Here is a 22,452-nt window from a genome sequence, read left to right on the forward strand (position 1 = left end):
TAATTATTTTACATACAAATACGTAATTTACTCTTCCTTACAATATTTTTAAAAATACTCAAATTATTTATTACTGATATAAAATCTGTTATTTTTTTAAGATTCGGTAATTTATCATATTTTATTTTCCGATCTACTACAAGTCTAAATACCTACTACAATATGTAAATAATGCCAATTTTATTAAGTTTGATGAATTTATTATCTACATCTGTACATCTTTTAATTAACCTAAAATAAATTCAGCGCAATGAGTTCGTATTGTGAAATGTTGAAAAAGTATTAATCTTGAAGATTAAGAAGTTAGTAGTAATCTCTTCGTCATTCCATAAACAATGACGAATACTGACACCTCGATTTGGGACGTGCAGGTGATAAAAGTAGCGACTTAAGCAATCCATAGCTAAATAAGTACACTTCACACAGTAATTAAAATAGTTAACGAGTTTAAAAAAGGAATATGAATGGTGATGTTTACACTTTTACTTTACATTCAGGAAATAGTTTTACAAAATAATTTTGGAAATTATTTTATAATTCGTTATGAAAATGTTGGGTTTTTGTATAATTTAAAAAAATGAGATACCCGCAACGGAATTTTACACGCAATAAAGTAAGATAGGTTGGGGATAAAATAAAAATAGTATGTAGCACATAGGTACTATTTATTCTACATGCCATAAGTGTATTTTCATACAACTTACGTCTTCTTTATAGTCGTATTCCTCATGGCTGGCGTTTGTGGTCAATACGTGGAATTAAACACACACAACCACTTTCTTGGTACTATTAACGAAGTGTTTTGCCATTGCCTTCTCTATTTCACACACACGTTGATAATCAACCAAAGTGCAGGTTTTCTCACGTTTTTTCCTTTACCAGAAGCAAGTGGTGGTCAATGAAAACTACTATTACACGAGTCAGATTGATATACAAACCCCTGTGGCACGAGAGGATTCGAACCTGGGAACTTTCGGTTCACAGGCGGGCGTCTAAAGCATTCAACCACCACTGCTTCCAACATACCTATGTCTGAATTGCAAATAATTAACAATCTACACTGAGTAAACAAATGCTGGAGGCTTCGCGATTACAAATAATTATCATAATTATTCTTGTAGAGTCAAGTCATTAACAAATCCACAATAACATGTATCTGTACCTATGTTAATATAAATAATTAGGATCTGGCACATGTCCTACTTATAATTTATATATCTATATATTTTTCTGCCCTATATTGACACTTTAATAGAGTAATTAATTTTAGTTGGTAATGTTACGAAGCATTCGATTGGCGGTTGACGAAATTCAATTATAGTCATTGAAGTTTTTTGTCATAATACAAAAATGAATCGATCCAATGTTTTTAACAGCACCTATGAATCATCTCAGGGTGGCGAAGATGGTAATGTAACAGGCGAAAATACACAGCTGAGAGGAGCATAGGCGTACGGGTTTAAAAGAGAATACGCTTGTGGGGCGTGTCCGAAGATTTGCCCAGGAAATAATCCCTGCCTCTGCGCTATTTTCAACCGTGACGTCAATTGCTTCTTCCATTTCGTCCTGCGATTTTGAAACCAAGTTTTTATTTGCACTTCCGTAAGGCCCAACGCTTTTGATAGTTCCATTCTTTTAGAAACGCTCAAATATTTGTCTAATTTAAATTCTGCTTCTAACCTCTCCAGTTGTTTCGCACTGTATGCTTGTCTCGGTTTGCGCTCGGGTCCTGCTCGCCGTGGTCTTCTATTGTTTTTGTCATCTGTTTAAAAAAAAAGGGTACTGGTTTAGTATTAAAAAAAAGAGTAGCGAAGGTAAAAAGTAGCTAAGTCTTAAAGTGATTGCTTTTTTACCAAAATTAAATAGTTTAGCCAGAACTAATGTATAGGTGTACTTATATACATTTATTCTAGGATAAAAAATGTCGGTCATGTTCTAAATTATTTCAAAATGCAGAAGTTAAGAAGTTAAAATATATTTGGAAAAAAAAGAAAATGACAACTCTCTTATTACACAGATAAACAACTAATATTGGACTGTGTCATACTTCGGAACGATGTTGATTAACGTAATTAACATGGACGTTACCAACACACATCGGATACTGACAGCCTAATTGAAACAAACAAATGATCATCATGACATTCACGTAGGAATATGTAGGCGTACGAAATAAGTTCTTTACAAAGTAGCTGCTCTTGCTAAAAACAAATACTCAGTACAGTTTTTAGGGCACTAATCGGAATTATCGCGAGCTCTCGTTAAGTGGCTATAAACACAATCTGGATGTTTGCCGTGCGCCTGCGCAGTTTGACATCCCGCGAGTCAACACCGCATTGTGGTTGGCGTATGATGGCTATGCTAACCGCTCGCTAACCATTTACATAAGCTATTAACGATAGTCGACTTTTTTATTTATAATACTACATAAATATCTTATTTACATCCTTGTTGTATATTAAACTTTGTACTTATTTTAGTTTCTCCCCATTTTTACAGATAGATAAGACAGTCGTTACACGTCTTGCGTGTATAAACCAGCAATTTACGTGGGGAATAAATGTTTGGCTATGCCGCTCTGCCGACTCTGGCGGAAGGGGCGAACCCAAGAAATGCTGGCTTGATGTCTTTAGGGATGGATGGAATCCCAATACCAATATGTGCCCATGGTCTGACAACTAAGTAAAACAATTCAAAGTAGAGGTGGAAAAGTACAAAAACGAAGTAAAATAAACAAATAAACATATTGGGACAAATCACACAGATTGAGCTAGTCCCAAAGTAAGTTCGAGACTTGTGTTATGGGATACTAACTCAACGATACTATATTTTATAATAAATACATATATAAATAAACATCCAAGACCCGGGCCAATCAGAAAAAGATCATTTTCCATCATGACCCGACCGGGGATCGAACCCGGGACCTCTCGGTTCAGTGGCAAGAACCTTACCACTGCGCCACCGAGGTTGTCGAAGTATATTTTTAAAGCGCAGGCGGTTGTTATTATGTTACAATGTTTGGTAGAATGTGTTAGCCTTTGTACTAAAGACATCAACGAATTCGAAAATTCAATACGAACGGATGACTAAAATTTGAATCAAAATGTTCCGTTAGTTTAGTTTTCGATACAGTTCGATAGTAAAGGGAGAGCGTTAAAATGGGCGGCAAACACGCGAGCTTTGTTGGTAATTATCGCGGCAGCTGTTTACAGTCACCTAGGTGCGAAGTCGCGACCACCGTCCACTGCGACAATTCGACGAAGGAATCCGAAGATGCGTCTAGAATTATAACGCGGTGTAGACCCAACGAATTAGAATGCTGGACACTTTTCGCTTTTTTAAAAGTATTTTTTTAAATTAGGAATTTTAAGAATCTGTGTTTTCGAAATGTTTGCGCGTCTCAATATTATGTTTAAATATAAAATGGTACTTATTTTAACTGGTGATACTGATTTTATTTTTAAGCTTAATCAATGACAGTACTGGCGAACGATTGATCTAATTGAAAATATGCTTGGGCTATTTTTGTTTTGTGGAAAAAACAAACATTTTCATAAAAAAATCATCAAATTTAAATTACTACTCATGCTGAAAAAATCGCAACATTAATATGTTGCGATTTATAATAATTATTTTATTTAAATTGCAATATTTTAGTTCGAACTACATGTTTAGTACATGCATGTTTGTGCGTTGAGTTGACACAGAAGGAGCTGCGCGGACCTCCAGCTTATTCCCGGACATGGCACTTGCGCACTAATTTTATAGCCACTGAAATACCTGTGGACTGTTGATTTACGATTGTCGATGGAATCCTTGTATTTTCAGAAGAATTAGCTAAGTCACAAATTATATGGTCACGTCTTTTAAATAGGTAAATTTTCAACTTAAATTATTATAATGTGATTACAATTGTGCAATGTCTATTTCCATACTGTATGTAGTATATGTATATATACATATACTATTATAAGAATATTCATATCTTCTTTATTTCTGTATTTTTATATTATTTACGGTGTGTCATTCATACCATTTCGTGATTTAGAAGCACGTTTGTTCAGACAAATCTATTTATCAATTACGAGATGTTTGAGGATTTTAATTTTAAAACCCTAATATACCCTTCTGACGGTTTTGTCTGTCTTTGTGCCAAATTTCATCAAAATTGGTCTAGTTTTTGAGTTTGTCCATTACATGCAAAAAAATAAAAATATTTTGTTTTATAATATTAGAACAGATATAGATAATATTGACAAACAGTGAAACTATTATATAATACAAATGGTTTTTGATAGCTTAGAAATGTATAATAAATACAAACTCCAACTTTACAAATTGAAACTGTAAATTGAGACTAATAAGATTGTAAGAGTGCGTGTGAGCATGTTTGCCATTCGATCTTGCTAAATCTAAATTTGGTATACGGTTACATTGTAACCATTTATGGTACACGTATGGTAATTTTTATCACAAAATCCCACGGGAGCGAAGCTCAGGGGCGCAGCTAATAACCAAAGCTACCCATCAAAGCGATCGTAAGTTGCGTGCGGACGCGTGCGAAGATTCGCACCTTGTCGTGCGATCACGCGATACACGCAGCTCTAATGTTCTCGTTGCGATTGGGGTATCATGTTCATTTACCGCAGATATTTTTTATTAATTCGGCTGGGGAACAAATGGAATTATGCCGAGATATACCGTAGAGCGATCTCGCTGTGTAAAATATGGATATTTTTTTATCTAAATTACTATTTAAAATAATCTTTAATCAAATCCCTAATACATTCCGAAGGAGTAGTAGGCTAAGATATTTGCCTATGATAACCTGTTATTAATAAAAAAGTTAAAGCATATTTTAAGCTAAAGTAAAATTTGTATTTTCAAAAAACGTTTTAGTGCTTTCATCTGAGAAAGAGAGATGCTTCTCTCCCTCACATGAAAGCACTCAAATAAAGAGAGCAAGAGAAGATTCTCCGTTTTCTCAGATTTCTCGTTTTTTTTGCCTGTTATATCTTCAGCATTTTTAACGTTCACACTATTCATACTTAAGCACTTATAGGTTTCTTTCAGGTCTCTTTTACTGGAGGACATCAATTTTTTAAAAATGTTACTACATTTCCCGTTTGTTAACATGGTAATAACACAATTACTCACCATAAAACGTGGAGGATGGTTGATGCGACGCGAGCCAGTGCGCATACGCATGTCCAGCGAGGAGGCCTGCCTCGTTCAGCGCGCTCAGCTCCGGGCACGTCGACGTAGATGACACTGGAAACAGAACTACCTATTGTAATAAAAACTTACTTCGAACACAAGAACTTACGTGTACTCATCACGATCACATGATAAGATTATTTACGTTGATGATAAATAGTTATGAATATAATGTAGACATTGTGTTGTGAAAAGGGATCACTAGATAGGATTATTTCCTTTTTGGAATTATTTAAATATCTTTTACCTAACGTCTAACTTTAAAGTTTAATGGGCCCAATTGAAGCAGTCATGGAGTTTTCTTTCAGAAGCGCTGACGACTTGATAAATCAAAGAAATATTAGATATTCAACCACATTATAAATAACATACCTAACCCATACTTACTACTTAGTAAGTATTAAAAAAATATATAAGAACCGGGATTATGTTCTAGTATAAACCGACACAGGAAGGCGTTTAGTGAAATACGTAGGTATTTCGTCAAAACGCCATTACGCTTTTTCATGAAGTAAGATTACAATTTAAAAAACTTGAGTGTATAATAAGTAACGCATTGTGTTCGGAAAATCAGAAAGCGGCTTTGCGCCGAAGTTAGCTATATACAAACTCGTGTGATTTTTAAGTTTCGTATATTAAACGGTCTGGCTTGGTAAAGCAAAATAAACACACTAAAACACAAGTCACACAATATTTACAATACACTTATAAATTAAATAAATTTATTTGAGATAGTAATCAATTCAACTTATGAATTATGAATAGTTTAAGTACTTTTCGTCTTAAAAACATGACTGATCATCATGGTATTTAGGTAGAACGTGGGCTACTGTGAATTTAGAAATAAGAATTAGATTGGTAAATAAAATATATAATTGAAATTTAATGGGTTGGTACATATATACCAACGTAAAATTTCTTAATTTGGTGTAGGATATGCGTGGGGTAGGCACATAGTAAGCATTTGACTTCGCACTGTTAGTTACTACACTTTACACATGAATAAAAAAAAAAAATTTTTTTTTTTCGTTTTTAATTTTGTTTTGTTAAATAAATGAAAACTTACCGTTATGCTCATCAGCAGCTGTTTCTTCAAAATTATCACTGTCTGTATTAGTCCGGTTAATTATTTGAGAAGTGTTTTTATCGTTACCTAATATATTGTCAATTAAAAATGTTTTACTTCTACTATTTATGGCATTGTTTACTGAATGTCGTATAACATTGTCTGTTGTATCATTATCACAAATATTTCTTACATTAAATTTAGTAGGAAATATTACGCGACTTTCGCATAAGTAATTTCTATCTGCACCATAAGAACTTGGTACATTTTTGTCACAATTTCTGCCGATTATGCTAACACTGTTTTCACAAATCACATCAATAGTTTCATTTTCACTGTCGTACTCGGTTTCTGTTTCGCAATCAAAGCTGTTTTTCCGTTTGAATAAACTTTTTTCAATCCCAGAATCATTGTCACACGTGCTTGATATGTCATCAATTGTTTCCATGATGATTAGATTCTCATTATAAAAAATATTTATGACAGTCGTAGACGGTGAAAGCTGGCGGCAAAGGCGAGATCTCATCTGAAGTGGCAAGGTAGCGCTAAAGTGATAATTGGTTTTGAAAATAGGTGGTGCTCAGGAGGCTGTAGGTATGTACAAGATGAGATTCTTTGCCGCTACTGGCTGATGGTCGGTAGGAGGGGATAACGCCATCTTAAGTAGGTGGGGCTTTGGGAAGCGGCTGTGAGAATTCACACCTTTCTTTTATTTGATAACGTATTATATCAGGCTCTTACCAGATAAAGCGCCCTTAAAAGCTCGGGATGAGCGTTGGATCAAATTGCTTGGTTTATTGTCGATCATGTCGCCGATTTAAGTGATTTAGTGTAGTTATATAAACGAGGGGTCGGATAGTTTGTTAGTGGGTTTATTATGCACACATTATTTCGAGATCAAATTTTATTAGTTCGTTCGATATGGTTGACATTTGTTTTAGTAATAGTTATGGTATAACATTTTTTTAAAATTTATAAAAAAAATAACAAGCATCTGCTTGCCTCTGGCAGAATAGGCAAACTAAAACTTACTTGGTATTGTCAAGGCGGATATACTTGCTAAATTCGTGCAAAGTGGATAAGAAAAGAGTAAGAAAGTGAAATCTGGGTAATAAATCTGAGGAGCAGAAGGATCACTTTATCTAATCATTAAAAAGAAAACAATTTATTTATTTAAACATAGGTAAACTTACAATTGAGTGATACCAGAATCTAATCTATATCTCTCTTCATCTGAATGGAATGCATACATAAATAACATAACTAGCTAGCTGGCACTTCGTTTCCGAAGAAATAAGTATGTACTACAGTCAACGGCACCTGTGTTGCTCGGCATCACCTCTATGTGGCGGTAAAAAGGTGGTTCTCACAGCGTATTGATCGCTGCGATCGCGCGCGGATCTGTCATACATGAAATTAACATTACCACTGTACAGATTAATTATTATAGTAAGAACTGATTAAAATTTTAAGAATTGTAATGACTGATGACGCGGTTGCAGCAGTCGAAACGCTCTGAGAATCATTAATAGCAGTGAATTTGTGGGTTTGGATATGTTATATCCTTTTAATTTTACTTGAACAAAACTTTTCCTTCCGTTTGATTAACTTAAATAATGTACTTAAATAAAATAGAAGGCATTTTTTAATGAAATGATAGAAATTCTGTCACACCCTATCCATTTTAATGAAATGATAGAAATTCTGTCACACCCTATCCATTTTATAAATGCCATCTAAAAGTAACTAATGACAAAGTCCTTCGACGAGAGAAGCAGAAAGGCAAAGTTTTGCAGACCGTTAAAAGAAGAAAAATTGCTTCTAAGTCATGTGTTGGGGTTGACAGACGAGTTGTTGCAGCTGATCATGATGGGAAAGGTCGTACAAGGCAAAGGACGTATCGGTTAGAGGAAAAAGTCTTGGCACGTAACATTCAGTAGACGGGAATAGCGAGTGCAGTCGACTAGAGCCATGCCCCATTGCTCAGTCAGTAGACAGACAACGCTAAACAACGCAGAAATCTCTATAGCGTCACGCCCCATTGCTCAGTCGTCCTCCGTTACGTAGATATCCGTTGACGGATCAATATCAGTGTCAAAACCCATAGAAGATAACGGAGCACGATATAGTCGAAACATGCTGCGTCGTCACAACGGTGCACGACTGAGCAATGGGGCATGACTCATACAATTTCTGCGTTGTTGCCGGTAGTCAAAACAACGGAACAACGGAACCGTCAATGGTGCTCCTTTCCGCCTCACCAAGAATAGAGGAGTATGCTTCAAGTCGGAAAAGAACGCCATCTGTTAAAAATAACACACAAAATAACTTCTTCGCAAGCAAGCTGAATTTTCCGGAAATAAATACTAAGAATAGGTGTTATTAATTCGATATTAACGTACTAGATGGCGTTGTAGTGGAAAATGGGAATTTTCAAAAAAATATTAATTTGTTTAACAATATGAATAGGGAAATTTTATGTTACTATTTATTAAAGTGGCATAATATTATGACCTATTAAAGATATATGACGCGGCAGCTAAGGATTGAGAGCAGAGGTTTTCAATGTACTTCATAAATGTTTGTTTTGGAAATGTCTTACAGATGTCGTTGGTTTTCTGATCTTGAGTTTTTTCGAGAACAATTACAAATATAGGGCAAACCATTATTTTTAAGTTGTACGTACAGTACATACAATGCACTGCACGTAAACATAGAATCGAAAGGAAAATCAATTTACGTATAAATTGAAAGTAAGTATGAAAATAAGAAAAGTCCTGTCATCATTAACTTTATTTTGAGTGTGAATATGACGCGAACGCGGTTGGCGTAGCAATTTTGTCACTATGTGTAGCGCTGGTAGCATTTCGTAGCAATTTATTGTAGCTTGGGCAGCGCGGCGTAGCTCTTCTTGCTACGTAAATCCAAATCAATACAATTCAAATATTTTTTATTATTTCACGTTTGTCTAAATTTACTCTTTGAGTATAGACTTTCGATAAAAAAACTTGACATGAGTAAAAATAAAATGATAAACGAGGTACGGAACGGAATAGTAATGAAAAAATAACAATTACCGGGACCCTCTCCTAAATAAATTGCCCACTTGCATGCACGTACTACTTAACCTAAATATAATGACATCATAAAATGACGTCAATGGGACATTATCACTAATTTTTTTTTAATTTATTTTCTTGACTTTGTGTGAACTCATCGCTATTAATCTTTAAACCTTTATTATGCCGGATACATAGGTACTAAGGCCGAAATTGAACAGATGTCGACGCAAATGCATGAACATGCGTAATTTGTATGAGATCTTTTATTTACCGCAATAATAAACCAACAATTTATGTCGAAATCGCCAAAGTTCGGCGAACTTTACCGCGATAAATCATAGGAGGGATTAGAATCAAATAGATTTTATACACAGATCTCAAGTCTTTACCAAAATCGTCTTACGGACGGTTTCGCCCATTAACACGACCACTCTATATCTTACCGTAGATATCATACGAGAGGCTAGCTGAAAGGTAACAATAGGGTTGGACAAGGAGGGTTGACATCGAACAGGCGGCCAGTTGTAAAATAACCTCTCTCTCACCTCCACCTGTGGGGTCACGTACACCTACATCTATGGGTATCAAGTATTAACGTTTCCATTGTAGTGTGTCTGTGAAGCTATACAGAATTCTAATAATTTTATTAGTAATATTATGAGGGCAAATATTTAAAATTTTAATACCATTCTAAAGCATTAGCATAAAATCATACGTACACAAAATATAGGATCCATGAATGTTGCATAAAAGCCGGAGTTGTGGTATACTAACAGAATAAAAAATGTGCAAAAAGGAAAATCAATACGTAATGCGTTTTATACTTATCTTGCTACATGGAGACACATTTATGTGTGGATTTTTATTAAAAAAGAACACCACATATATCACATTTCTTATTTGAACTAGTTTTTCGAGACATACTCTATAGTTATCACACAAATCTACAAATAGCTGCTTCCAAATGAAATCAACATCAAAAATTATTAAGAAATTAAGTAGATATAAACGGAATAAAAAATATTCGAAGGACACGTCAAATTTTATGACTATTCTAGATTATGACTCTAAGATCTACCAAATACTTTTCATAAGGACGACCATTGCTGACAGAAAACAGCAATCTCATTTTTACGGCATTGATTTATTACTCGAAATATATAAGTCAGTGATTTATTATATTTCGAACAAGCTTAAACATTTCCTAATGGCCCCAAAAACATTGTACCCTTTATAATTATATAAATAGTGAGAGTAAGAAGCTGTATTTGTTATTGAAGCACTTTTGTGCCGTCGTTATTTTAATGCGCCTGTCGCCGAGCTTCGCATTAAAAGCTGAAATAAAAAATAAAACAAATCTCGGCGTTGTGGGCCCTTTATGATGAGCCGACGACCCGTTATCTAGACCGCTGTGGATTGCACATACACAAGTATATTAAGGAAATTGAATATTGCTCCTGGAAGTATTTTGTTAGAACATAGATCAACAAAGAACGTACGCACGTATTGTGTCCAGCAGTACTTAATTGTTAAATAAGATAAATACATCATGAGGTAGACGGAGTTTGGAAATTGAAGTAATTTTTTTATACTATCAAGCAGGCAAACATCTGATAGTAAGTGGTCACCATATAGTCTATAAACGCATGCAACACAAGGGGTGTCACACGCGCGTATCCTTCATTCGACTTGGAGGTACTGCTGAAGTATACTGTTTTTTCCTTTTTATATTACCATCTCTTAAAGTTTCTTATATGAAGTAGAACAAAAAATAAACGGACACTGAATAAGTACTTTGAGAAATTTCGATGAAATAATAAGGCAGTATATCTTTCTGCGGCAATACCATTCTCCATCACCGAATCTTTTCTACGTAAATCTTGAAAACTGCCAGTGGCAATCTAGTAATTTGCTTGTTTTTCTCAAGTTTCTTTCTATACAGGGGTAGCGACCGAGCGTACAATTGTAAAGTAGAACAATTGTCAAGTTGCGAGAGTGATTTATGGTTCTTGTTATAGAAACTTTATGAATTTAATAGAAAAATAAACTTGAATCATAGGTCAACGAAATAAAAAAAACAAAATGGGTATTGATTTGATAAGCTACATAATAGTCAAAACTTATGTATGAAAGGGAAACATGAAAATTATAATATTATAAAATTCGGGTTCTTTACCGTTGAATAAAACAGTGTTTTAAAATGTTGAATTATCAAAAGTCGTGGTGAGTTTAAAATGCACTTCAATGATTAAATTGCACATTAAATTGTAAAAATATTTGTATAGTCGCAAGCTTCCAGCACGTTACCCTACTTGGATTCTAAGTGGCAGTGATAGGGGAGAATTTCATATGAATTTGGAGACGTTGATGTGCCGTTAGCTGTAAAATCAAGTATAAAGTAAACCGGTCGAATCGCAAGTTCTCCTATTTGTGTAGGTATTTACCTTTCGAAGATCATCCAGTATGTTACACAGTTTACTGCTGAATTACGGCTACAATCCTAAAATAGTTGCTCTAAAGCTCTTTTTAGTAAGATTCAGTTACTAGTTATGTGTTGTAAATATTTATATAAGTATAATTTTAGATGTTCGCATTGAAGACATAGATAAAATTTGTTTTAAAACGTGATTCTTAATTCTTTTGTAGTTTAGTACAATATAAGTAGACTTGAATAAATAATTAGGTAACTTGAAAATGCATTTTTTTATTAATCGTTAATTAAGTATAGGTACAAAAATTGTTATGTCTATATTTATCTTTGTATTTTTCGTTGAGTGAGAATTTTTGAAAAAATAAATTATTTTACACCTTAGCGAAAGTATGCCTGAGTATGCAATATTATGTGTGAGTTTTTTAATATCTTAAGTAGCTGTATAAGTATAGTTATTTATAGTTCTTGTAAAAATCTATGAAATAGTGACTAATACACAACATAAACTTTAAATGTAGTTCGCAGAAGTACTCTCCATTTTAATATTTTATAGCTTATCGACGAGAGGGTCCGATGTACGATGAAAAAAGGCACAAGTTAAAAGCCTCCGCTAATTCCTGTGGGCATACCTCCCGCTATCTTTTATGAAGCACTAAGCATAGTTATTTAAATTCTACAGACAAACTACGATTTCTGAGCTGATCTCTTTCATCTGAGCATTAGCCCGGTTTCTCCGAAAAACACGTGAAGTGGAGGAAAATATAGGAAAGTGGACATTTTCTTCTTTCTTCCTTCCTTTTCTTCCTCAAATATAGAGTACCTCTAGGAATACTCTACGTTTGAGGAAGAAATCTAGTCTCCGCTTTCCTCTCCTCTGTCCTTCTCCTCCACTTCACACGTTTTTCGGCATTTTTAGTTGTCAGTCCATTCTTCACTACATGCCCACTAAATGCGCAGTAATACTCCCTATTACTGCGCATTTATCCCGCCAAAGTGCAGCACTGTATGATTGGTAAACAAAGGCATTGCGGCCTTTTTCTAAGTTGATGAAAACGTTTATTTTAGAGTACTTTATTCATATTTTCGTTTGTGAAAATATACAACAGTGTTGCATATTCGGGTGCCGAAATATTGGGAAACATCGTTTTCCAAAAGATAAAAAACTTCGAAAACTATGGGAAACCGCAACAAACGTGTTGCGGTTTTCCGTTTGCAAAATTTCCGAGTCAATAAATGGTCAATAATATGCTCGGAACACTTCACCCCTGGCGACTTATGAAAATATGGACTTCATACAGATAAGGCTTTCAGTCTAAATAAAGTTTATTAGTTTATTATCACAGTTGACCAAATAATGCAAAACATATCTAACCTAAAATGGTGTCATTATTTTCAGGACCAGTTAACCGCCCTTCAGTTTTCTCACGGTCTAAAACTGAAGTCTTCAAAGTGTACTCAAAGGCGACAAAGAGCTGCTAAATGTAAAGCTAAAAAACAAATATGTGTCGTCCTATACGAAGTTAACCCTATAGACGGTTTTTTGTATTTATATTTTGGATGGAAGTGGTTAATTGAATATGTTGAAGAAGTGGTGGTCGAAAATAATATACATATCCCAATCGCAAAATAGTGCAATGTGATATCAATAGTGTTCAATAATTATAATAAAGATGATTGTGATTTGAAGCCTATTCAATAATCCACTAAATCCTTCTTATTTTCTATTAAACTCGCACCACAATTGCGAAGAAGGTATTTTAGTTGTAATCTTCAATAATATTGAAAATTGGCGCTTTTTGCCTCCATTGGCAATGTTTGTTAACCCTAGTCTTACCCTAGTTGTACCAGAAGCGCCAACTGCGCCGATCTTTTCGTAATATTCCCTATTCTCTCGAAATCATTCGTGCCGACTGCAATAGGATTTGGTGTATTTTACGGAAATATTTTAATAAATGGACTTTTTTACTTTTATGTACATGCGATATTTTTCTAAGCAAGACCGATTTTAGTAAGATGCTAGATTTTTTAAGGAGCTGAACCTTGTAACTGCCATCATCATCATATTACTTATGTAACTTGTAAATGCCGTGAAGGTGTATTTATTTGTCCTATCATATTAAAATGGAGCATTGTATTGAGGTGATTTATCTAAGTGGAGATAGAGAGCTGGAGAGTGACAGTGGCGTAGCAGAGCCGCGGCAAACAATAAGTAAACATATTAGTTTAAGTAGTATTTTTGGCATATTGTATATAGTAAATCATTATTTTAACAACATTACTTTTAACCGTCTTATAAATGACTCCAAAGACGTTATTATAGCATTAAAGACAGTAAAGTATCCATAAAATGAATAAATTTAAAAGTATGACAGCTACCCATGTTTCACGCACCTGTGACGGGTTTATTTGCAGCAAGGTCCCGTTGGAGCGACTGGATCATAATTTCAACTTTCACCTGATGTACGTTAAAAGTGAAAGAAGGTTGTGTATTAAAAGGTACCTTTGCAAAATCTTTTGCATGATCAAACGGAAAATTGACCGATCCACCAAAATTTACCAATAAATGTTCTTATTAATGTTATAAGTATTTCCAGTGTGAGAAGAAACGCAACCGCTGTCATTTCTTCTCAGCAGTTCCGAAAATTGAAATCTGCTATAGATCTACTCTAATTTTGTATTATATTTATCAAAGAGTTATTCTTTTTTTTTACAAAATTAAATTATATTTATTTATTCAAGATCAAATTTTTTCAGAAACGTCTGTATTAATACAAAACATTTCTCCAACAAAAAGTAGGTTATAAGAAAGAGCGTCCTATTAAGCTGTAATTAATCGTCGATTAAGCTCGGCAAGGCTAGTGGAAATTAATTTATGAAATGTCCGTGACTAAAATTGATGCTAGTCTAAATAAGAAAACCTGCGTGTAGTAATAGTATTTTTTTTATATATAGCACGCGGGTTGCCAGATGGTAAGCAAAGTTGCAGCCAATGGACACCGGCACCCAATACGAGTCACAAATGCGTTGCCGACTTTTTGAGAAAGACTCTTTTCTTGAAACCCTCTTAACCCATAGTTTTAAAACTATGAGGGAACACCTCCGAGGGAAGTTTATTGTATAGTATACCACCCAACCAATACATGCCTTATTGATGCGTTTAAATAAGTTGTTATTAAAAATGTATCATCTGTGCCTTGTTCAAACATGATAACTTGCAAAATGAAATTGAAAAAATTGCAACTAGAGAGATCGCCTTGTTTCCTGTATTGGCAAATATTTGCATAACCCAAATGTATTTGTTTTGAGTCCGCCGTGTGGACACCGAGCTGCGGATTTTGAACGACTGTGTATAATGGGTTTTCAAGCGTGAAATTGGATAGTTATACGTAGGTGGAAAAGAAAATTGTTTTCTGTAGACGACTGTATACTTAAGAGTGGGTTGTGCCAGTCAACTTTTACGTCTTCTAATGATGGGAAAACCGTGATTGGTGATCCCATTTTAACGCAAACATGTAACATTGATCCTTCATAGTACGAAGGATCAATGTTATATGTACTTATTCTTCTTATTTATGTACGTAAATCGATCATGCAATACCACCAGCAATCTTTCCTAATGTATCTGTCTTGTTTGTGAATACGTCTAGTTTCTACTGAAATTTGCACTCACAAAAATATCATATTAGTCACTTATGTCTTTCTATTGCTGCTAGATATATTTTTTATATTTGCTTGCCAATAATTATTGCCAATACATGATGATGTCATGAAATCAAATCATTTATTCAGAAATTAGGCCTTCACAGGCACTTTTTCACATCATATTCTGAATTTATTTATATTTACCAAAGCTACAAACTACTAGGACAGTGGCTATTGAAAATAACCACTGCTCTAGTGACCGCTCATAGCTTCTGCCTTGAACAGTAGCATTCAGAGCAATACACAAATGTCTACGATGAAACCGATATATGTCCCGATATCGAAAGATATCAAAATGATTCGCCGAAAAAAGTACTCTTTTCAAAACTTTTTTGTCATGTTTCAGTAGTGCAGATGATATGCAAAACAGAACTTTAGAGCATTAGTAGAGTAGGTTAATTACTGTAAACACCATTAAAATTTGCCCTTGTTCACCATTTACACGCATCTCAAGTATAAGTTCCATTCTTAGATGAGGTAAATTACCCATAAGCACTAATTGAGGGTCGTTTCACTTCGCCAAGCGATAGGCAGTGCTCAAATGCACTTAGGTACAGTCAGCAGCATGTCAAAACCCTGCCTAGCGTAGACCTCTATGTGGACGCTATAGAGGCGAATTTGCTTTGTTTTTATGCTTGACTATACCAAGTTCTCATCCGGATGGTTGTTAATGCCTCATTTACCGCTTCTATAGTTTAGCTTCCTGATGATCCGCATTTTATGTTTTCTATTTCTGAAAAATAAAACAAGCGACGTTAATGCCATGACAGATGAATAATTTGCTGTCAGAAATAACTATGCTTTTGAAAAGTTTGGTGTGAAAAAAAGTCACTTATCTATTCGATAGAAAATATATTTAAGGCAACTTTATATTACCTGAATGAAAAACCAGCAATGTATTTTGAAAGCGCCAAGATCGGCGAACTGTGTGCCGGTAGTATATTGCGGGCTTCATAGAGATTCTGGTGTCTAACATTATTTATATATGACAAGAATTTGTGACCTTTAGATGATAAACTACATCCTATATGAGTTACATCAGGCAAATAAAAGAGAAACTGTTGTATCGTATTAAAAAGTGAAGCAATTTGCTATGGAGATATAAATTTCAGGAACTCCACCGAAAAGAAACTCGTTATTAAATCAAATGATGATGATGATGATGAGATGGTAAACTACACGTTAATGTACCTTATATATGATTTTATATTGTCAGCATTAACTTAAAGTACTTTGTGTTAAATTAATAATAAAATAAAATACTTCTAAAAATATCAATTTTGGATCAAAGCCAGAAAAGATCTTAAGAGGGAAACCTGTTGATACTGAGCAATCACGATATAACTACTCGAGTTCATAAATTCGCTGAGATAACGACACATTATTACAATAGTGTAAGTTTGGATCTTGCTCTTCAACTAGATTTTAAATTACCTGTGTCTAGCCTAGTAGTTTGTAACTATGAGAACTATTATATGTTCTTTTACTTGTCGTGAAAAAGTGCTTGTGAAGATTTAGTTTCTGAATAAATGCTTGGGCCCGGTGTAAAGTATTATTATTTGTTATTTTAATTGTGTTGTGATTCAAATAAATAAAAGATTCGTATTTATCTGGTAGATGTAATGGCACAGAGCGAGTACCTATTCAGAAAGTTGTATTACGTCTGTCTGCAGCAATTGTTCCCCAACTTTGTTCTTTTGATGAACAAATGTAAGAGAATAAACAATACTTACTCATAAAGTTTAACTGTGGTTACAGTTAAATAAATGTATATGTATAACATAATATATAAACAAAATTAACAAAATATATTGAACTTTATGCTTACGTAAATACGATACGACAACTTGCAAATAAATTACAGTAAAAGAAGAACATACAATTACGACTTCCCATACGAGTCCAATATACGAATAGTGATCATGATTGACCAATATAAACGAGAGAGCAACAAATTTTTTAAAGTTGTTTTTATAGACAATTTTTTGATTACTTCAAAAAATTTTAAGTAAAAATGTGTTTGGCATTTATAATCCTTTCGTATTTATAATCCCCTGTGTAGGGGTACACGCGAACGTAGTCGCGAGCATCAGCTAGTAAATAAACAAAAAGCCATCCTGTATATGCATCGCACCCCGTGAGTTTGTTCGCTTTTGTAAAGAAAAACATAGCGAGGACACCACTCTAGTTGATGGTCTTATTGGCTATTATTGTATGAAATAGAAGGCGATGGCAAACCAATCCATATAAAGTTGTCCACTTTGTTGACTTTCTTTTAGAATATTAATAGGGCATATATTGCAAACAAATAGCAGATCATACCAGATTATGTAATCAATATAATAATCGTCAACTTCAAAGTTTACGATGCAACTCATCCTTAGTGAATTTGTAGGAGTAGGTATATCTATGGGACGACTTATTTATTTCCAAAATGTTTATTATTTTTGAGTGATATTTGGATACCATACCATTATAGTGAACCATATGTTGTGCACGCGCACGTAATTTCCAGCATGCAAAAATAAAAACAAATTACATTGAATATACCTTATTATTACATTCAAATTGAAGCAGTTTCTTACAACACCCAGATTTATTGTTATACTCAAATAGTATAGTATCTCTACCAACGATTTCGGTCGAATTATTTGACGTGTAAAAAAGATGTAGGACATCTCGATGACCTAATAACTGCAGTAAAGAAAAGGCGCGTCATCTATTCAAGCTTCAGAACATGGATACAATAAAAATCTTGCTAACTCTCGCGAAGATTCAAAAGGTGTTCAATATTGATGGTTATCTGACAGGGACCCTCGTCACCTGAGGCGGGACATTTGATACACGGGTAAGGGGGACCTTACCCGTGTATCAAATGTGCCGCCAGTGAACGGGAGTTCACACTTACTGATAAGGCCGAGGACACGTACGTACGTGATGATGGAATGTGTGAAGTGATGGTGTGAGCCAAACTGAATCATTTGCATCAGTTGGTAGTCAAGCCTATGTTTGTAATATCTTTATTGTACAAAGAACACATAAAAGTACATACATAACAAAAAGGTAATATAATATACAATGGACTTATACCACGAAGGGATCTCTTCCAGTGAACCAGCGATAGTTTGAAAATATATATTTACTCAATATAAGCCTTTAAGCAGAAATGAGACCTATACATGCACTTTTTCACTTCAAATTTAAAATTGTGTAGTATTTCTCAAAAAGCTAAAACGAAATATCAAAAAATGCCGAACTCTTTTAAACCGATTAAATAAAATGGCGAGCTATTGTGGTCAAAATTGATTCGTGTAACGCGCCCTTAATAATGTTAGTACGTAACAAATAATGATTTTTTATAGTATCGATGGTTTGGTAACAGGTGGAAAAAATGTAGGAATGCGGACCACGGGCACCGACGTTCAACGATTGAGGAACAACCGGAACAACGCTCAGATGAGAAGGACTCACATTCCAAACAAAGTTACATTACACCTGCCTGATGGTGGAAAACCCTTTACAGAAATTGTTAAATAAGGCAGCCTTTGGTAATTCAATTACATGTGCCTGTCTCATCTCATCCTTGCGCGCGTAAACTGATTTCCACGCGTCACTTTCCATTAAAGTGCGTCTCATTTCTATTACATACAGGTTTATTTTAATTTGAATGTTTGTATATTGATGTAATATCTATTTTAGATTTTGGTTTGGCGATTACTATTGGCCGAAGTAGAATATTAGCTGAAATATAGACGGCGAAATTTTATTTCCTGAAATTACTGGCTGATTTGTCTCTGTTTGATTGGCCGACATATTTTATAGACTGAAACAGCAAACTGCTTGGGCGCGTTACGCATGACAGAAATACCCCTTAGGGTGTTTTTTATACCGTAATTCCCACGGGAGTAAAGCCTCGAAGCCCAGCTAGCACTAAATATAAATCACTTGGTGTTGCTAAAGACACGCGTATTCTTTATCAAGCTAACGAAGGCCAGGTATCAGGTGTCGTAACGAAATCTGACAAGTTTTCGATGGCGAAACCAAACTGATAGATTGGTTGGTATACTTGGTTTCTTGTTCCATGAGATGAATATATAAGAAATAAGAAAATTCTTGAAAAAAAATATCTTTCAAGTATTATTTGAGGTGGTCCGCCATGAAACATGAAACCCGAAGCACGTCATTGCGTCTACGTTCTCTCTCTTTTTTTTACACGTTACGTACACGATCGTCTATTTTGGAATTAGCCGCTTTGCGAATGAGTCTATTAGAGACTTTGGTGTCAATTTATTTTATAATATGTAAGGATTTATGAAAAATTGTTGCAATTTACATGAGTAATCTGTAGGATACAGATTTGTATCGTTTATTTCACATTAGAAAATTATAAAGCGTCCTATTTGTAGCAAGTGATAAGCGGCTTAATCTGTGTTAAAATGGCGACATCGCAGGATTCAATTATTATTAATTACGCTCTAGGCACACAACTCACGAAATATGTATAGAACAGAAGAATACCCTATGGGCACTTCTACTTACTAGCTTCAGTTGCACCTGTCAACTTTGACACTAACTGTAATCTGCGTCCAACCACGCAAGTATGTACACTATGCCCATCCTGGCTTCGCTCTAGTAAAAATGACACATAAATAAAACTTCACGAACCTCCTTGAGCAAATTCGTGCATCTATTTTTTGAGTTTATTGTGAACACAGACAAACAGACAGACAGACGCGGCTGAGGACTTTGTTTTTTGTAATAAGTAAAACTGAGGCTAAGCGTTTAACTCTTATAAATTAATAAGATGGTTATTCCATTAGTCTAAAAGGATCCATAGCAGTGGCGTATTGTGACCGCACGGGGTGAAATCTTAAATTTGCTGCCCTTTTGACGTCATAACTTACTGCCTTTGGCGTCGCAGTTTGGCACAGTTAGGTTGGATAGGTTTGGCACACTAGAATTCTCATCTACTTCAATGTGTAGTAATGGATAAGATCTATTTTCTCGAAAAAAAAAAAATACATGCGTACGATGTGGTTGCCATAAGCTAGGACTCTTTTATGTAAGCAACTAACTAGCGACCCGACCCGACTTCACACGGGTGCAATTTTAAACATCAAATACATACCTTCCTCTTGTATCACTCCCGCATCAAAATCCGTTGCGTAGTTTTAAAGATCTAAGCATACGGGGCAGACAGACAGCGGGAAGCGACTTTGTAATTATAATGATGAAGTGTCACATCTGTTAATCGTGTTATTTTGTAGCGGCACGTTAATAAGCTTGAGGTGTTAAGCAAAGCCTTTTACTCATTCCTGACGGCTTTAATTCACTTTTTGGGGTTTTCATTATTATTTGGCAAACAAATTCGGAATAAATGAATATTTATAAATCATGCTTAGATGCACATTGATGACGAGTTTTATGATGAACTTCCTCTTTTGTTTGATTTGCTCATGCATACTTTAATGTTCTAGAGGCAATTTATTTTAGTATACTTAGTACACCTTAATATTTCTGGAATTAGCTAGTAGTTTGTAGATTTTTGAGAAATATTACTATGTAATTTAAAATTTGACGTGTAAAATTGTGAAGGTCTAATTTCTTAATAAATATTTTTAATTTTTAATTTGAGTAAATAAATGTTATACTAATCCCAATTCCAACTAATATTGTAAATACGAAAGATTTTTTGTTTATTTGTTTGTCATCTCTTCATGGTTTATCTATTCAAGCAATGGTCTTGTAATTTCTCATACATATACTAGTATGGAGAAGGACATGTTAGAAAATTACGCGGGCTTCGGTCAGAAAGTTAAAATTCTGTTCTCTTCTAAAATAGAAACTATGTTGAATTGTAAATATATGAATATGTAATGTTCACAACGCTCATATTCAGTTGTTCAATTTGGGAAATTCAATATCGAAGGTATTTTTATTCGAACGAGGTTCCGGTATTTTTCGGTCATGATTTTATCGAATTTCTACCGGAATACCACTTATAAAATTACAAGGTTATGCGTTTTATGAACATATTTTTTGTATCCATACTATTATTGTAAATAAGTAAGCGTTTGTGAGTTTGTGACTTTGTGGTGGTTTGTGGTGGGTAACCTCCGAAACTACCTATTTCGAAAACCTATTTCAAAAATTATTTCATCGTTAGAAACTTACATTATCCATGATTGCTATAGGCTATATTTTATCTCAAAAATCCCACGGGATCCCAAATTAAATAAAAAAGGGAAAGGCTTTTTCATTTGCCATTTCACGGTGAAAGGATCGGCTAATCTCTTTTATTATCGAGACCGCCCACAGAGTAGTAGATTGCTGTGGCTACTTACTGGTCTAATTTGTCTTCTAATTCGACTCGAAAAGAAAAAGGACATTTGTTTTTTTTCGTCGAGTTTCGTTGAACCAATTAAATAACATTTGCGGATGATAATAATTCGGACATCGGTAGCTAGACTTTCTTCACGTTGGTCTCTTGTAGAAAATGCAACGCTAACTTTTTTATTAAGTAGGATGGCAAACTAGCGAGTAATCTGACAATTAGTTTTTATTGGTCACTAGCGGGCTGCCCATGTAAAACCATAATACATTAAATACCTAAACCTTCCTCAGGTTTCACACTATCTAAAATAATAAAAAACCTGCAACAAAATCCATTGCGTAGTTTTAAACATTTAGCATACGTGGAGACCGACAGGCACGTTTGTTTTATATTACGTAGTGATTAAGTAAAATGTAAAAAATCGCACTAATGCAGGAGAAATTCTATAGGCATTATTTTCACAAGCTTAAATCAACATATTGGCACAATAGTTAATTCGGTTTGAATATTAATCCAATTTAGAGGCATTTGAAATTCAAGTGGCTTACAAAGCTGAGCTGAAAACGTGAAACTGACGGTGATCCTGTCACATGAACTGATTAACACATGAATCTGATTAACGAGACGTGCGTGACTA

The 22,452-nt window shown here is 34.5% G+C and overlaps 1 protein-coding gene and 1 long non-coding RNA gene across 2 annotated transcripts; one reads left to right on the plus strand and one right to left on the minus strand.

The window, feature by feature from the left end:
* Window positions 1-16: 16 nt before the first annotated feature.
* Window positions 17-6,947, minus strand: LOC128671538 (barH-like 2 homeobox protein). Its single transcript, XM_053748074.2, has 3 exons — window positions 6,287-6,947; window positions 5,161-5,274; window positions 17-1,762 (listed from the first exon to the last, which is right to left on the minus strand). Exons 1-3 carry the CDS (start codon window positions 6,810-6,812, stop codon window positions 1,392-1,394), a joined length of 1,011 nt encoding a protein of 336 aa, XP_053604049.1. The 5' UTR covers window positions 6,813-6,947; the 3' UTR covers window positions 17-1,391.
* A 4,502-nt stretch (window positions 6,948-11,449) lies between these two features.
* On the plus strand, window positions 11,450-13,750 carry LOC128671283 (uncharacterized). Its single transcript, XR_008404826.1, has 2 exons — window positions 11,450-11,780; window positions 13,176-13,750. It is a non-coding gene; the product is annotated as an uncharacterized LOC128671283 (long non-coding RNA).
* The last annotated feature ends 8,702 nt before the right edge of the window (window positions 13,751-22,452 follow it).

The sequence above is a fragment of the Plodia interpunctella genome, chromosome 7 (assembly GCF_027563975.2).
Source record: "Plodia interpunctella isolate USDA-ARS_2022_Savannah chromosome 7, ilPloInte3.2, whole genome shotgun sequence".
Classification (NCBI taxonomy): Eukaryota; Metazoa; Arthropoda; class Insecta; order Lepidoptera; family Pyralidae; genus Plodia; species Plodia interpunctella.

Excerpts from the sequence above, each read along its gene's own strand:
- LOC128671538 (XM_053748074.2), bottom strand. The coding sequence starts at position 6,812 with ATGAGATCTCGCCTTTGCCGCCAGCTTTCACCGTCTACGACTGTCATA. Across the intron at positions 5,275-6,286 it reads AGCTGCTGATGAGCATAACG|TGTCATCTACGTCGACGTGC; the intron begins GTAAGTTTTCAT and ends TTCTGTTTCCAG. Across the intron at positions 1,763-5,160 it reads ACCATCCTCCACGTTTTATG|ATGACAAAAACAATAGAAGA; the intron begins GTGAGTAATTGT and ends TTTTTTAAACAG.